The sequence below is a fragment of the Solea solea genome, chromosome 14, assembly GCF_958295425.1.
Source record: "Solea solea chromosome 14, fSolSol10.1, whole genome shotgun sequence".
Lineage (NCBI taxonomy): Eukaryota > Metazoa > Chordata > Actinopteri > Pleuronectiformes > Soleidae > Solea > Solea solea.
The window spans coordinates 25092931-25111250 of NC_081147.1; the positions used below are offsets into that span (position 1 = coordinate 25092931).

The 18320-nt window shown below is 41.4% G+C and overlaps 1 protein-coding gene across 3 annotated transcripts in view; it reads right to left on the reverse strand.

Moving 5' to 3' along the window:
- Window positions 1–646: 646 nt before the first annotated feature.
- The window catches only part of fstl5 (follistatin-like 5), a 170693-nt gene continuing 153019 nt past the window's right edge, over window positions 647–18320 (reverse strand). For all 3 annotated transcript variants that reach the window (XM_058650034.1, XM_058650033.1, XM_058650035.1), the window contains 4 exons: window positions 15147–15296; window positions 11761–11868; window positions 9423–9547; window positions 647–3693 (listed from right to left, as the gene is read on the reverse strand). In XM_058650034.1, coding sequence (XP_058506017.1) covers window positions 2991–3693; window positions 9423–9547; window positions 11761–11868; window positions 15147–15296 — 1086 coding nt within the window. In that variant the 3' untranslated portion in view covers window positions 647–2990. The remainder of the gene's footprint in view (window positions 3694–9422; window positions 9548–11760; window positions 11869–15146; window positions 15297–18320) is intronic.

Consider the following 18320-nt stretch of genomic DNA (forward strand, 5'->3'; position numbering starts at 1 on the left):
AACAAACAGCCCAAACATGACTCAGTAGAAAAGTTGATTTAAATGTTACCTGTGTGATATCTTCCATCCCTACTTATTACCACACGAGTACTGTTATAATCACTATAGCTGGAAATTTAATGATTTTAAATGATTTACCACTCTATTACCATGTTGTTACTGTCCTGTGATGTCAGGTAAGAGAAAAACATGTTCTGGTTTATAAATAACTTCCAACATAAATGTACATATTCAGCTGGTGTTGAGAGATTTCCCACCCAACGTCTACACACTGGACTTTTAACGAGAATAATCACCTTAAAGTCCAGTGTTTTTGTAACATAGAATGATAAATAAGATGAATGAGTTAAAAACCTCCCCACATGAGTAAATAAAAAATCTTTACTGCCCCCGCTTTCAAAGTAATTCACCTTTTTCCACGTGGATTTTCTGTCTTTGCTGATTCTAATCATACTGAACAAACTCTGCGCTGCCAAATAAATGAGCCCAATGAGGCGGCGGAGTCTTGACCTCACTGTTGGTTTTATCTTTCTCGGAGCAAATAATTGGCGACCGGCTGCGTTTGCTCAGAATGTGAAGATTCGTCTAAAAAAAAAAAAGATTGTTTAATTTACAAGAAAAAAGAATCTGAAAACCACTCTTTTATTTTCAGGGTTTACTTTTTAATTGTTGAATAAAATGACAAGCGTGTTTTTTTTTTCTTTCTCCCATGTAAATAACAATCACATGAGTTTAAACGTACAAGACATGGTGACGTGGAGGTGAAAGCAGTGCTTATGTGATCACAACATACTCGAGTACAGGATGCGGCTCAATGACAAGCTTGTGACGGCGTTTCTTAAAAAGGACGATGACGGATGGAATCTGCGCAAATCTGTACATTCATGAGAAACTAAGGGACTCGCGGTGACGGCTGCTATTTACACAACACCACAGATCGTTTAACCCTTTAACACCAAGGTTTGGCTCATTTTAACCATAAAAGGGCCCATTTTTCCATAATAACGTTCAATAACTGGCAGTTATTTACAATTGAAATGCAAAGTTGTTGCATTTGTTGTTAAATTTGAAATTTGAAACAGTGTACAACATATTTAAAGTAACATTGTGTGAGTTTTTGTGTCTCAATGGAAACTATGTACAGGCGTTTCTCCAAACAAAGACGCTGACTCGCTATGGAATTAGATTTATGTCAATATTTTTAAACAACACTTTTTAAGAAGCAAAAAAATATTAATATAATCTTTCAAAAATATTGTATTTTATTGTTTGAAAATACATTTGTTCTTTGCGCTCGAGTTTTGGAGTCGCTGTCCGTCTGTTTTCCACGTCAACATCTGACAAAATAATTGTAAATATCTAACATTTGTCAGATTATGAACATTAGATACATACAATTATTTTATCCCGCCCACAAATGTATTTTCAAACAATAAAATACAATATTTTTGAAAGATTAAATCGATATTTAGTGTTGTGTTGTTTTGAATAATATTGACACAAATCTACGTAATCCCATAATTCGGCTTCCTGCAACAGCGTGAGTGAATTCACCGTAATAACCACGTTGTTGACGTGCAACTTCTCAGCTTCCAGGAAACCGTGGCGTAACTACGGTAACACAAAAGTCTGAGGACGCGCTCGGTGTTAAAGGGTTAAAGGACTCGAAAAGTGAGAGGAAGGAAAAACAAAGAAAAGGGTCAAATCAAACCCAAATATATATATTATATGTATATACGCGTAAGATCGAAACAAGGAGAATGACTTTATATAATCTGTACACATCAAAAGTCCGTACTAAATTGGAGATACAGTTTGCCCATAGTGATTCAGAGTCAAAGGGTGAAAATGCATAGAAATGTGTGTCCAGCTTGGAAACGGTGTCTTTGATTTGTCAGCTATGGATCTACTGCAGGAGCATTCAGGAGGGGGGGGGGGGGGGGGGGGACAATGTCGTTCACAGCTTCTCCTCAAAGACCTTCTACACACAAAACTACCCCCCACTGCCCTGGTGTGCACATTATTCTATTAAACGTCTCTTTGTGTTAAATTACACACACACACACGTGTTAGTCTATCGACTCGTCGCTAAGGAACTCTCTGACATATTTGTACAGTGTGCGATTTAAAAATCCTCAGCACTGACTTTCATTTTTCTGCTTTGGACGGAAAAAGGAAAAAAAAAAAATCATCATTCAGGAACATTAGTAACAAGTCGGGGTCAAAGGTTACAGGGCACACGACCTTTAACCAACCACTCGCTTCGTCTCTACTTCAAAGGGGGGTGGGATCACAGCGAGGGTTTATTTTAATTAGAGCTGCGTCGAGAGGGGAACCACGCTCACTATGAATGGAGGGGGCGGGGTCAAAGGACGAGGTGGAGTTTGCAGTCACACTGGGAATAATTACACTAATTCCTCTGATGGAGGGCAGTTTTCCTTAAAGGCACAGGAAAAAGTCAGGGATGGGTAAACTTAAATTACAAGAGTTACTTCTCCACATACAGGTTTTTATATGTATATATATATATATATATATATATATATATATATATATGTTTATGTATATATATATATATATTTATGTATGTATCATTTTTTGTTGCCAATTAAATAGTTGTTGTGTTCAGAGATTATCTACAGCATTCCCACACTCAATAATAATAATGCAAAAGTTGCACATATTTACGGATTCATACCAATTGGAGGAAAATGTGAAGCAGCTTTTGTTTTTTATGTCGACTTAAAGACAAAATCACCCAGTGAGAGAAAAAAACTTTAAACTACACCAATAAATTGTGTATTTTGCATTTTTCTTACTATTTTGGATAAGGACTCTTCATCCAGGGGACGCACCGATGGTCAATTTTGGTTTGTGAATCAGTGGAGTTCACCGGTCGTGCTTCCACCTCAAAAAGAATCTGCAACAGAATTCAGTGCAACAGTAACTTTGACAAAAAAACCCAAACAAATCTCCTTCAGGGTCTTGACCTAAGACTCCCCGACCCAAACCACCACGTTGCCTTTAAACACGTCGGTGATCTCGCAGTTGAGCTTGTTGAGTCGTCCGTCCAGGATGAAGAGGGACTCTCTGGACGGGGTCATGAGGTACTGGCCGAACAGTCCGCTGCCGGCCATCACCCTGTTCCTACTGCTCCACGGCCACTCAAACGACTTTGTGGCCTCTTTCAAGCTCTTGATCATCTTGACTTTGCCCGAGCTCAGCTCCACAAACAGGACGTCCGTCTGGCGGCCGGAGCTGCCGAACACGTTGTACTGGTGGAGCTCGGTGAAGGAGCGCTGGAAGGCCAGGTCGGACAGGTGGAGGTTCGTGTGGATGTCGAACGGTTCCCGGATCTCCCCGCGCTCCGAGATCGTCTGGATCCTCATCAGGCCGTCGCCGTCGTCCACGGTGACCAGGTGATGGCCGTCCGGGGACACGTAGGGGGCGCCGGTGACGTCGCGGTTCTGTCCGACGACGCTGTCGGTGACGCCGTCCACGACGAGCTGCGGCTGCGTGGCGCCGGTGGAGTCGGGCCTGCAGTTGACAAAGTAGTAGCCGCCGAGGTGCGTGTGCGCGATGGACCTGGGGATGCAGTTGTACTCCCACAGACTGATGTTCTTCACGTACGTGGTCGTCTCCAGGTCAATCTTGTGCAGGACAGGCTCATTCCGATGAAGGATGAGGCCGAACCTGGACACAACGCAAAGAGAAGAAAACAGAGGTGGAATCGATCACAAACCTGAAAGTCAACAACGTTTCCAATAATTGTTACAATGTTTTCAGATATTTATAGTGATGGACACATGGCGGTGGAGTGGTTAGTGATGTTGCCTTGCAAAGGCAAAAACAAAAACATGTAGAGGTGAACTGGACACTCCAGGTGTGAGAGTGAAGAGTTGTTTGTTTCTTATTTATGTCAGAGCTGGGATTGGCACCAGCGACCCTGATGTGGAGGATAGAGTTTTTCTTGACGTCATGAGTCTGACATTTTTGTGTTTTCATGAAAAAAGGCGTGGCTCCATCATGACTCATCTGTTCTGCAGCTAATAATGCACAAAACTAAGATTGAGCTTTTTTATTTCATGAATATAATAATAATATTATAATATCATATCAACTAGATTTCATAACAACTTGATCAGGACAACACTAAGTAAAACTAAATCTAATTACCTTTCCTATTTTACTACCTTTCTCTTCATTTCCAAGAATTAAATGTCCATTTAACTACTTTAAAGGTCACATGACGGGCTGTTTTGTGTTGGCAGTATGACATCATCTATATTTTCCTCTCTAATAGAATTCTCTCAGACTTTTAATCGTTGCAAAAAGAAGGAAATGTCTTAATAGCACGTTAGCGTCTAGCGGAGCAGAGGGAACATGCACGGAGCCGACAGCAGCTGATCGATGCTGACAGACACGTGAAGCCCACGCCGCTGCTCATCATCTTTTATGCCATTTGAGCGTCGGGCCGTCGTGACACAAAGCACATCATCATCATCCTCATCATGATCATCGTTGTCCCTGTGGAGGGAATCATTGATCGAGAGGTCGCTGTGTTTGTCAGGTCCAGACTCGAGGTGGAGCCGAGTCATAAAAGATGAGACCTGAAGCTTTGTGTGTGTGTGTGTGTGTGTGTGACAATAATTAAAAAGAAGATAACTAACTTTTCCATGTGTGCGCTGGCAGGTGTTGGTGGATCAGTGGTGGAGCGCGTGTGGTTTGATTCTGAGATCAAATTTCCCACATTGGCTGCAGCTCTGATATCACGTAGTTTAAACGTAGTAAGTGCTTGTAGGTTTTCACTGAGACCTGAATTGTGATAGAAACACGGTTGCTGTTGTTGTTGTTGTTGTTGGATAGTCAGATGTGTGTGTGCTGCGAGAGGATGATTTCACACTTCTACAAACGTCACTCAGCAAATAACAGTAAACAGTCGCTCTGTTTTACATGGACACAAAATCTAATGATCTTATCGAGGTGTGTTGAAGAAGAAGAAGAAGCTTGACTTCCTCTTCCACAGTAAACATGGACTGTACGACTGTGACTATTGTTTTTTTTCAGCCTGGAAATAATGAAAAACAGATCCTCAGTTCAATGTCAGTGACGATCAGAACGAGGATTCATACGAACACGGATCTGAATCACGATCGGCATAAACCAGCTCTCTCGTTCTGAATGAACGCTGTCTCTGAGTGGGTCGTCTGGGATCAGAGTTTTCAGATTGACGTGTTCACATGTCTTATTCATGTTCCTATCAGGCTTCTTAGTCCGACTGTGTCCTTGTAAACAACAATCTGATGTTATTGAAGATGAATACATACAGCAGCATTTTCATATTCTACTTGGTAGAGCTTTTAGTAGAGACATTAAAACAATATATTACATCATTTAATTCATGTAAAAGCACATAATGCAATACTATGAAACCATGACGTTTTTTCAGAATCTCACTCCGACACGTGTGGACACAAAACTCTTTCCTGTGGATTTTTCTGTGGCTCGAAGCTGCAGCTCGACGGCAGAGGGATTGGTTTTGTTTGTGTAGCGCAACAAAAAAATGTTCCTCTCTTCCATCATGTGTGCACTAGTTTATCGAGGGTGAGCTGGTAAATGTAATCTGTGAGACAAACATTATTATCCACATCTTTTCTTTTTCTTTAAGCAAATCTAATCTCTAACTTTAAAGTTAATTTGTTGGATTACATTTTTTTTTATTCATTTATTTTCAATTTGCAGTTTAAAATAAAATCCCTGTGGGAGTGGTCGCCGGTGATTTGCCTGTCAAACACTGCTGTAATTGTTTTGCTGTGGATTGTATTCAATAAAGTGGCCGTTGTGACGAATCAATAAGCGCTGCAGATCCGCTGCGATAGATATCGATAACATTCTTGGAAGCTAAAGGTCAATAATGCATTTATCCTGCACTGAAATGATTATTTTCACAGACTTTTCACCTTTTGATAAATGAATAATCAGACATTGTTTGGCTGTGCTCTGATGTGAAGGCAGCTGGGCTGCGTCACTGGCACACACTGATTACTCTCAGCCAAACCGACAGCTGCTGTTTGTCGTTTGTACCATTGATTAATGCATTAACCGTTCTCTCTAGTTCTCCACATCAGGGCGGTGGTCACTCTTTCATTTTCACTTCATCATCTTCGTCTTGGTACACTGAGAATATTCGGTTTCCACAGACGATGGTTCCTAAACATTTCACACGTCAGACAATATCCATAATTATCAGGATTCATGTAGGAGTGATTTCTGCTCTTGGGTAAAACAATATCTAAAATGTTTCCAACACTCCATAGAAATCTGTATTTATCATTTATTCATTTTGGTCGTCTTTTAATGGCTGCACTTAACAACTGATCACAAAACACCTGCAAGTTTGTTGAAACCTTAGAAACATTGCTTCTATTTTGCAGAAAAACTGAAACGGAGACACAACTATTGAGAGCGAGCTTACACACTGTGTGTAAAGTTTTTTATGGAGAGAAAATACCAAACACTTGGTAACTAGCAATGGGCGTGACTATGAAATTATTTGCTTAATTATATAAATGATTTGTAATATACTAAAAATACACAACAACTCTTTATCAATGATTGCATTCATGAGAACATGTCTTTCTACTGTGATGAAGCATTTACGAGGTTTCTTGAATGCATCTTCGGCTAAGCTCAAAAACACTGTCGGTCCCACAGAAGTGATGCCATTTACCAGGGTCTTTGAATGCATCTCATGAGCTGCTCCTGTTACTGCGTGTTATAAACTTTACATCCGTATACGCTCTGAGCCTCTGGCACATTACGACACGTGTATCATTATTGACCTCAAAGTAATGTTTACTCTGCAGTTTAGTTAAAGATCCCGGGGCCACGGAACAGAACAGTGGCTGCTGCACAGTAATAGATATCTGTAATGCAGCAATTCCTGCTCAGTCATCCTCCAGCATACCAAAAACATTGAATCAACATCTCGCTCGGCTTGTTGTTTTGCCAAAAGGCAGTTTGTGCAATGAAGAGAAATCTGTGAAAAATAGGTGCGGGCAGCTTGAGCTGCAGGATACTGTTATGTGTGTGTGTAAAAATAACAAATAGCAGTTTTTTTTGTGCTGACATGCAGAGTTGCCTGATTGTAAGTCAATGTATATGATGAATGACAGCTCCAAGAAGCTCCTGCTGGCTTTATAGTAGATGCTGAGGGGAATCCCCGCCCCCCAGCATTAAATAATGTGTGAGAGTTACCGAACATGTCAGCTGTCCACAAACTGCTCATGTTGCTAAATCGACCGATCGGCGCCGCGGTTCAGCCGCTAGATGAATAAGCACTGTGACAAGAAGAGTCACACACACACACACAGGTTTATTTTAAGCATAAAACATCAGTGTTTTTTTGTTTACTTCAGCTGAACTCCTTCACACCTCTGTTACAATGTTGTTTAATAGGTTTGTAACAAAGTGATACAAACTGAATGAAGGTCAATTACTGACAGAAGACTCCACCCATGTTCTTGTGTGAATCCAAAAACACTATTACATTACTATCTATGTTAATCAAAATGATTTTGTTTGTGAGTAATCCTAACACTAAATATTCATAATTCTCTCCATGCCTGAGAGAAACTTAAATCTATGGTTGTATATTAAATGAGAATAATAAATAAATCCCAGGCTGCTATATTGTATAATATTATTATTATTATAGCTCTATTAAATATTCAAGACAATAAGTTGAATTGTTAGTTAGAAGGTTGTTGTTTTTTTTGCAGCTGTACAGTGACAAGCATCTGGGATGTAATTGAAATGCCAAGAGCGCCATTACGCCAGCCGTGTTTGACGCTCCACATGTGTACTCTGTCAAGGCCATTATGCAGGTTCAGGCTCTCAGTGATGTAAAAACATTCATGATAAGCAGACCTGGCCGGAGCAGTAATCATCATGCTTACATTAAGAACATCAGGAATGATAAGTATATGTCGTGTACAGCAAACGCTTCAAACGTAACACGGCAAAACCGAGCAGCCACACTTTCCTTCAACCTTTCCAACAGGTCTCAGTGGATCTAATTACAGTTGTTCCTGCAACCAACTCTTCTTCTTCTCCTGCAGACCATTAGCATCTTGAAATCCTGCAGACCTCCCGCTTGCTCCTGGCCTCTCCCTGACATTAGCCGAGCATTTGAAAGCTGCTTTTCTCCGTCCACGTTGAGCTCGCGTATGACAGCTGCTCATGATTTGTGGAAAACACAAAGCTTCGCTTCTGCCTTTTTACCTGTAATGTCTTAGCGCTTCATACAGATCCATTTTTCCTCAGTGAGAACACAAGTAGAAGAGCGTTTGTGAACACATATGCACTGAGGACACTGAATTGCCACTTGAAAAAGAACATTAGATTGTAATAGTTGAACTTTGAGTTGAGTTTTTTTCTTTAGTACCATTCCCACAGTGTGCTGATTTAGTGCTGCTTGGTCCAAATGGTGGTCATCAGCATTAACTCACCATTCTGGATGCTTAGCAACATAATTACACTGCCTACTCTCATTTCAGTGACAGAGCTGGTGCTTCCACAGATACCACACTGCCTCACAGACGCTCGCATAAGGACGCGCTGATATGGGAAAGAGTTTGTTTGTTTGTTTTTTCAGGTTTCATTAGTGGATACTGAAACTACTGAAACGTACTCCTTTATCCACTCAGTGGCCACAGTGTGAGGCAGATACTGACATTTATCTGTTTATCCAACACAAGGGCGTTAGTTAAAAATATGTCATGTGAGGATAGTTAAAAATATGTCATGTGAGGATATTAGAAACATCTCTACCTGATAAAGATAACTTCATTTTAACATGAATGCAGTATTGTGCGACTGTACAATACAATAAATATTAAAATCTCAAGTTCTTTAACTGATAGTTAAACAGATTAACAAACAATAGCTGGTAAATTATTAATATTACATATTAGAAGCACTCATCTGTCCTTAAGTCGAGGGTTTGATCCCCGGCTCGAACACAAGACACTTAACCTGCTGATGACTGTGTCAATGTGGCGTAAAGCAGCTCTGAGTGGTAAACAGGGACCGAGGACTGAACCTTCGGTAATTAAAATGTGATCAGTCGCTGTTAACTCACTCTGTCGTCATTTGATTCATAACATTCAGATTTAAAGTATTAATTCAACAACGCTGATGCACAGGTTTTACCGGTGAGTGGCCATGTGCTCATCTGCAGCTCAAATGACCACCGGGCCTTTCTCCCCAAACCTCCATTAACAGACAAGTGCCCACCTGCTCTCGCTCAGAACGCTCATCCGCCTCATTATTTAAGTATTGAGTATAAAAAATAAAGATGAAAATGCCAATGGGATGGATTCAGTCTGCAAAATGAATTTGCATAAGTTCTTGGATCGTACCTGATGTGGTTAATGATGAGGCTGGAGGAGGGAATGAAGAAGTCGTCCACTCTGTCAAAGCGTCTGCCGACGGGCTGCGTGTGGACGGTGTGATGGGAAACTCTTCCACTGGCCTGATTGATCACCTGGGAACATCAACAGAGGACTCTGTTTAACACCAGTCTCGATGCTGCTGGTCTCTAGTCTCTGTAGTTTGCAACCGGAGGACAAAAAACACTCGTTTTTATTTCATTAAATCATTAAATCAGTGAATGTCCTCATACAAAACCATGGTGTTTATCTTGCTCGTATGCACTCACTGCACTGTAACATCCTCTCATTGCTGAGATGTGGGGCCGTCTCAGTGGGAGGTGATGTGCTCTGTTGTCACTCTCGTCTGAGTTCTGTGTGTAGGCTGTTTTGTGTTTTTTTCTTTGATTAAGCCACAGAGCACAAACCCTGCTTTGTGAGTGTCAGTGCAGGCGACGAGGAGCAGGATTCTCAAGTCAAATCCCGTCGTGACTCGAGCTGAATCAAGATTAATGTCACAGGCAACGGGAGAATGAAAAGATACTATCAAAAGGATGAGATATTTGTTGATTTCTTTCATAGAAAATATAAGTCAAGGAGACATGCTGAGAATCTGTAAATATTTAACATTTTTTGTCTGTTTTGGTTTATGATGCAGCAGCAGCAGCAAACTCAGTGTGTTTTAGACAAAGACAATAATTTGCATTTCTTACACAAACACGTGTGCCACACGATCTAATTGATCGATTATCGTGCACAGCAGGAACGAAACATGAAGAACAACAACAACATCTCGCCATTTGTTTGTTTGTTTGTTTTTCGGTGACACAAAGGTCAACAGGAAACTGATCCAATACGCACTAGCTTATAGAGAGAGATACAGTACAGCGCCATCTACGGAGGCGGAGTCAGACGTGCACGGCCAATAAATTGTTTTTCTCCTCCGCTTGTAGACTCGGACTCGGCAAGTTGTTTGATTTCCTGGCTGAATTTGAGACTCTTAATGTCCATATTTTCCTGACCAGTGTGTAACTTAAAAAAACTACATTATGTATTAAAGAGGCTACAATTCCTCCATCAGCAATCTAACATGAATTAAGAGGCCAATAAACAATAACTGTCCACTGTGGCTCGCTGCAGCGACTACACGTCATGTATGAACTGCAGAGAAGAACATTTGTGGTTGATTAGATTAAGTTACAGCAGATTTGATGGCAAATTATAAATCGTACAGTTACAGTTTTAACTGCTGATTATGTTTCAGATTAACTGATGAAAATAAATTGTAAAATCAGATCATGTCAGAATCTTCAAGGATTCAATTCCAAACCAGAAAACTGTAACTTTAGGACGACTTGCTTGGGAATAAATGGTTATCGGACGGTTACAGATTCATTTCTGTTTATTCACATGTAATAACTGTGATGGTGATAATTTGTTGCCAATACAAACAGTATTTTTTTAATGTTTGTTTTTTTTAATTAAGAATGCATATCCTGGTCATAAATCTTCATAATAATAATAATAATATTAATACTAATGTTTCTGTAAACATATGCAGCGCCCACATCTCTGTTGGTTCTGGACTCTGCAGACGTGCGACCATTAGTCAACACCTTTTTTTTCCCCCTGTTTTTACTTCAATTCCACTGAGCCGCAGTCCACAGCCAACATAATTGAAAATGTGTCAACGTGGAAAGCGCTCACTGTAAGTGACTATTAATTACCGTCATCAGGCAGGACAAACACATGGGCAAATGAAAATCACACAGAGAGGCTGCAGTGATTAATGCCACGGTGGAGGAGGAAAAAGAGGAGAAACACTTCAAGAAGGAATTCACATTTAATTAGTGGCCTTGGCCTCCTGCGGTGGTGATAATAAGGTTATTTATGATATACAGTAGGTAAGGTACTAATGTGAAAATAAAGTTATTCTACAACCTGAGAACAAAATGCAGCACAAGTTTGGGCGCGTGAGCGTGTCAGCTGACGCTGCACTTGTACTTTGTGGATTTCCTGTGTAGACAAATATGCAAATATGCAATTTCTTTGTGTAATATTTCATACTTTTACTGCAATATTTAGTCTCATGAAATGTCTACACACGGCATCTCATTACAATCAGCTCGTCGTTGTCTTATATTTGGTGAATTAAACTGTCACCGACTCTGATTTGTGTGTGTTTTTTTTTTTGTGTTCCAGGAAATTTTAATATCAGTGTTTTTTTTTAGTTAGAAAAACAGAATAATTGAGAGTTGTTGCTTCTTTGTGCTTGTATGTACCAGGATAGAAAAGAGGAATAATACTGAACAGTAGACTGTGGATTTACCTGCAGAGTGGGGAAGTTCTTCTCCACGTCTCCCCAGCTGAGCAGCCACACCTGGTCGTGAGATTTGTCGTAGTGGAGCTTCACAGGATAAGGGTCGGTGCTGACCGTCTGGAGGGAGACACACACAAAGCAAACCAGAGTGAGCCTTTAAAGACAGCGGGGCTGCAGAATAACAATTTAAAAGGGAATCTAGACTTTGCGTTTGAAGAGATCCCTCTTTGATGTGCAGTGGTAATGCTTTTGAAAAGTTTCCCTGCACACTAATGCATCGGGGTTGACAGGAGCAGGTCTTCCTCTAACAAGGCAGAGACTGGAGGTGTGCTTTTTATGTACAAGGTGTTTTTTGCCGTCGAGCTGCATCTCAGATCAAGTGGTGACACACAATTGCTTCACCACACTGAAGTAATTGCCTTCAGTCTTTATCCGTTGCCTGACACACGGCAGCGGCGACGTAGCCAGTCAGAAAGGAAAGATGAGTCAAATGTGACAGAGAAGTGTTCCCTGCACATTATGTCCACCTGAATGCAGATAGACGGGGACGAGAGAAGATGTTTGTTTCTCTTTCAATAACATTTACAGAAAGCAATCATCTTTTTTTTTTTTCTAAAAGCAAATCATTGCAATCCTGTATTCCCACAATTCCTTTCAACTTCGGTTTACTTTCTATATCATGTTTGTGTTGCTGTGCTGTCCTCACGGTGTTGTTTACCTAAGCAAAGTATATATTGTTTCACTGAGAGAGTGAACAGCTCTTCAGAGATGAAAAAAGAGGAAAAAAAAGATGAGAAATTCTGTTGAATCCCCACTAATCTCTGAGCATGTAGTCATCGGAGGAAACAGGTGTTCATGTTGTTCTTTTTCCTCCTGACTCTCATCTTCTTTCTGGCTGAGGAATATGACTAAAATCCTCCCAATATGCTCTTGTAACTTCAGTGACCACAGAGGAATCTGTCGGGAGACGACGCACGGGGAAAAACAAACTGTGTGCAACAATCTACACGTAAGAAAAAAAAAAAGGCTTCAAATATTTAATTGGTGAGTTTCAATATTCATTTTCTCATTAGCAGCGTTTCATGCATGTTAGGCATATTAAAAAAAAACAAAGAGAAGATTTGAAATGAGAAATGGGATCAGGTGGTTAATTATCAACCGCTAATACAATGCAACGAAGCTGAACCTTCAGGCGTCCGAATAATGAGCTTGTGACGGCCTGTGGGACAACAATCTTCTTCATGGTGGCTTCCCGAGCTGCCACCAGGGGGGCTGCCCTGAAAACTTCACGACCTGTGGGGCTTTTATTTCCCCCGTTAGCGTTCACAGCACCAGTGAGAGAAGGAAGGAACGTCGAAGCTGGATGATCAGTGAAAGATCCACAGATCACAGGATGATGAGTTCATCCCCAGTTTCTTTGTGGTACAGACACGCCCACAAAGAAGGCACATATAGAACATAATCTATATGTCAAAGTACGAGAAAGGAAAACACAACTGCATTAAGTGAATGTTGTCATTTCCTCTCAGGGAAGCAAACGGTGCAGCGAGGTGGCAGCGGATCGTCTCTCCGGCGCCACCTGTGACGGAGACCGCACACACACACGGCCGGGGTTACAGTGTCAGGGTTACTCGCTCACCACACTGATGTCGAGGTTAAGTGGAAGTCTTGACAGGAGCAGTTTGTATGAACGCCGCCCACGTCAGGGGTCAGCAGCTCAACTCAAGGTCAAAGATGTTGATGTTGAAGCTGAAATGTGGCACTTTGACTTGTTTGAAACAGAGACGAGACAAAATCATCTGTTATCTGATCTAAAAAAAAATAAAATAAAATAAACTTTTTAATGATCTGAACCAAAATAATAATAATCTGTAATTGGGAGCAATGTTGAATGTCAGCCTGAGTCGTGTCCACAATCTGTAGCTAACAGCTGGAAGTGGAGACATGACGTGTTGATTAAACATATCTAACATGTTAGAATAACAGGTGCAATCTGCTCATTTTCACACTCTTCTTTTCACCTGCTCCAAACACAGGAGTCTCCGTCTTCCTAAAATTCAAACATAATTCTGCTAAGTGGTTTATATAATCTATGATCACTGTGTAAAGAAAGCACTAAAGGTACGGTGACACCTCTGTCGTATACAAATAAGTGTTGGAAACTAGGAAATGCAGCTATTTTAGAAAAAAACAAAAAGAACCAGATCTAAAATAACCAAAGCAAGTCCTTGGTCCGGGCCCCTGCACTGTTCTTCATATCATGTGAGGCTTTGAGGCTTTTCTGTTATTATCATAGAAATATTTTCTTTGTCTCGTTTTGTGGTCGGCAAAAGCCTGGACAGAGTACCAGTGAACACATTTGTGATTTGATTCTGCAGCGGCAGAGTCTTCATGTTATGACAAGACTGTCTACATGTCTGAAAAAAACAAGAAGAAATAATGTGGGAGTCCAATTAAGAACATAGAATGCAAATGCACATTACTTTGCGGTGTCACAACATGCATACCTCATTTTATAGATCTGAAAATTACAGGTGTGTGACTGCACAGCTGCTGGTGATAACACAATCACCGCTAACTGTGTGAGTGGAGTGTTTTAAACGGCAGCCTCATAGTTGCTTTAAATCAGCCTTTAATTAAGATTGGCTGTCAGACATCCACAGTCTAAAGAATGTCAGTATCTCTTTCCATCACTCGGCTGCATTGTGTGCCCGTTGCCAGGCAACCGAGCGATTCAAAGCGCTTCCTCAGTTTCGGTTTAAACATCCTTGCAGTCGGCGATGTGCAAATCCTTCTCGACCTCGCGTGTCTCACCACTTTCTTCCTCGTGCCGAGTCTTTAAACGTTCCACATGTGGAAAAAGCGCAGATCGTTGCCCACATTACAGACGCCGGCCGGAGTCAACTGTCAAAAAGTGTTGTTGTGATTTATTCAGCCTCCTGAATCTCACCAGGGCCGGAGTGAGAAACACCACAGCGCTCACTCTTGTGTATTTATATCCTAATAAATTATTACTCAAGTAGAATATTTTAAGTCCGGACATATCTTAAGTAAAAAAAAAAAAAAAAACATGTTTCAACAAAGTTGAAGTTGGGTAAAAGCTGGAGAATTCAGCACAAAACTACTAGACTTTTCTTCCCGTGGATGAAGGACAATGTTGTGTTTAACAATATTTATCATTTATCACAATAAAAGCGTCGCCTTCAACTTCCAACTCTGGACACTTTTTTGTGGGTTCAACACTTTGTTGAAAACAGAGAATGGAACTAAACAACTGTAACCTTGAGGTTGTTTGTACATATGGTTTCTACAAAGAGGGAAAAAAAGTCACTTCTCATTGAACATCGACTCTTCTTTCCGACCGTCTTTGGTGACGTTCGGTGATGAGCTCTTACCTGGACAGCCTTCTGAGACTGGATGTCAACGATGAGCACTCGGTTCAAGGTCGGCTGCGTGGCGTAAATAAACTTGTCCTTGACGTTGACCGCTGATGACCACACACACCTCTGGACCACGTCTCCCGGTGAGGTCGGACACACTTCCTCCTGACAAAAACAAAAGAAACTATTAAGTGTTTTATATCACAAGGAAATGCAGCTCGTTAAAAAACAATTATCTTCTTCCAGTCGTTACCGGTCGTTGCTTACTACTCGCAGTCTTATCACCTGTGATAATGTGAGGCGTCTTTATCTTTGGCAACTTGGATAAATGAAATCTCTCTGTAGCTGCTGCCATTTTGCCCGCACGTATCACACGGAACAGGAGACCTGCGGATGCTCAGCTGCCAGTGTTGGCAGTGGCTGCCTTCCTGACCAACAGGAACCTTTATCACCCTCCCTCCTTCTGTCTGTGGAGCTCCTCTCCCTCCTCAGCCCCTTCCTGGCCCTCGAAGCCTACAGGCTGTGCCCAGGCGCCTGTTCCCGGCTCTGTGGGATGATTTAGGGAGCTACTGGCCAGCAAGGATGAATGAAGGACTCTTTCTCCTGCACTGTATTTACAACCACAGAGGCCGCCTGTGACAGGTGCCTTCCCACAGGCCAATGTCTTTTAGGTGGAAGGACATGAGGTAATGTATGAACTTCAGTGAACTATGTAAAGGATTGGATTTATCTCATCCCTGCTGCAGTAAGCAGCTCATCCCTGCCCTCTTTATTTTCTCTCTAGAGGCAGATTAAAGTGCTTCATTTTAAAAACAATGACGGTACTTTGGCATTTTTTGGCCTCCTGACAAGTTTTATAATTCGCTGCATCTGCAGTGTCTTTCCGTGTGGAGGTAACGCATCATCGTCATCTGTCCGTGTTTTCAATCCAGAACTGGTTTCATAAGCCGCAGATATCTGCACTCGCTGAAGTCATCGGTGAGTCAGTGCTGCTGAACCATGTGAAATCCCTGCAGACCCACGCTGTGGTCAGTTTGTGTTATATCGCTGTAAAAGTCTTACTTATTGCACCTTTTAAGAGGTGAGAAATCGAACTTCTGACGCCCAGCGGAGGGTGTGAATGGAGGCGGCTGTGTTTGTGTGTGTTGCATATGTCTCTGCATGTATGTGGGTGCACAACGTCTAAACAATCTACATAGATACAGAGAACAGATGAGCGTTTTCTCCTCTTTGTTACAGAAAGCTCTTCTTTCTCACACAGGACATTTCAGTACAATAACAACAATTACAAACAGATACTTCATAAAATACTACGCTGAAGTATTTTAACTCTTTACTGTCGTGAATGTGTGGATGATGACATTTAGACAGTGCTGCCATGAAATATGAGGATTCTGATATTCCCCCAGTTAAGCTGCTGGATGATTTGTCGAGTTAATATATTTGAGACGGAGCATCAGCCATCTGTGGGGAAGAAATCTGCTGGAAAACAGTAAAGCAGCAACACCCAACGTGTCAAAAAGAGGAATGTTAAGGCAAAGTAGCAGCGCACCACAGCTCTGTTCCCTCAAGGTGTTTCTCTGAGCTCTCAATCCAAACTGTGAAACAGTGTTTTACCACTCGACCCACAGTTCTGTAGATTATTAACATGCCAAACACAACGCAAATACAAATGTCCTTCATTTCCTTCACTTGCTCTTGTAAACATTAGAGCGACTGTATCGTGAGAGTAAGTCAACATTAATGAACCAAACTCATCCACGCTTTGGTTTGAATAAACATTATTTTACACTTAAATGTCGTTGACTTTAACACGTCGATGTGTCTCTCTAGGACAGATATGACCCTGTGGATGAGGTCGATAGGTTTCGATCTGGTCTCTGCCTTGTGATCGGTCTCTATTAGTGGGACAAAAGTAATTAAGGTACATAACACAAGCCTTACCCTGGACGGAGATTTGGATTTACAAATGCAGGACAGCTGCAGGAACTTGGAGGCTCTTCCCCTGAATCAACTGTCAAACTGCTTTTACACTATTTACACTTAACACATTCATAGATCTAGATTAGATTTTCACCAAATTACATTTATAATCTGGTTTAATGTGAGATCAAACTGATTCCTCTGTCACATCATCCTGTGATGTTTTTCATACACAGCACAACAATTCATGAAGCTGCCGGTCTCATGTCTTTATATGCTTTATTCATAACTGCTAGTTTGCTTATTTGGATGAGGAGAACACAACTGCATTTGTACTTTTGTTTAATGTGGTAAGAATGTGAACATTTCCCTCCTGAAGCCATCTAGGAAATAAGCAAATCAATGGTGACTCGCACGCACTTCCCCTTTGATTTACTATTTACTGGTTATTTAATAGAACACGATGCAGATTTGTTTTATTATATAAAATAGACGATTGATCACGGCACGTGAGAGTGGACACGGGCGTGATTGACAGCTGGTGTCATCTAATAGACACTTGTGGCGCTTTTCTACCATAGAGTTCTAGCACGGCTCGAATCGACTCGTGTTTGTTTGCTTTTCCATCAGTGACAGAACCTGGTGCTCTGACGAGGCTGCAGGCGAGCTGAGCCGAGACTTAAATGTGTCGTCGTCGCCTCGACGTCCGACACAAGAATCAAAGCGAACAACTGTAGATCAGTTAAAAAGACTTAAAAGATCCTGAAAACGTGCGTTAATCGCCAACATTTAGCAAGGAAATGTCTATAATCTCAATATTTAACAGAGGAGTCTGGTGTATTTAGAGACAGCTCTGCTGAAAGCTGGCGATCGTGAGCCGAATCACAAGCCGTTGAGCTGTATTTCAGTTCAGTGACTGTGTCTGTGCTCCACTCATGCAGGAAGTACTTCACTACTGTAGGGTAATGCCGAGCAGTGCACACACTGTGACCGGCGTCGCGTTGACACTCAACGCGACGCCGGTCAAATCGCAAAGCTCGACGATTGAGAAATGGAAGTTGAGATTCCTGCGGCTGAAGTCACGACAGGTTGCCATTCTCTCTCTTTACTCATTAAACCTGCACTCGGTCGCACGGTCACGTCACATTTGATTGCAGTCTGATCATGCAGAGCACATTTCAGTGAAGAGCAGAGCGGGTATTTTAGATGAAATGCTTAATATTCACACACTTTGACCTTGTTCATCACCACAAAGAAAATCAAGAG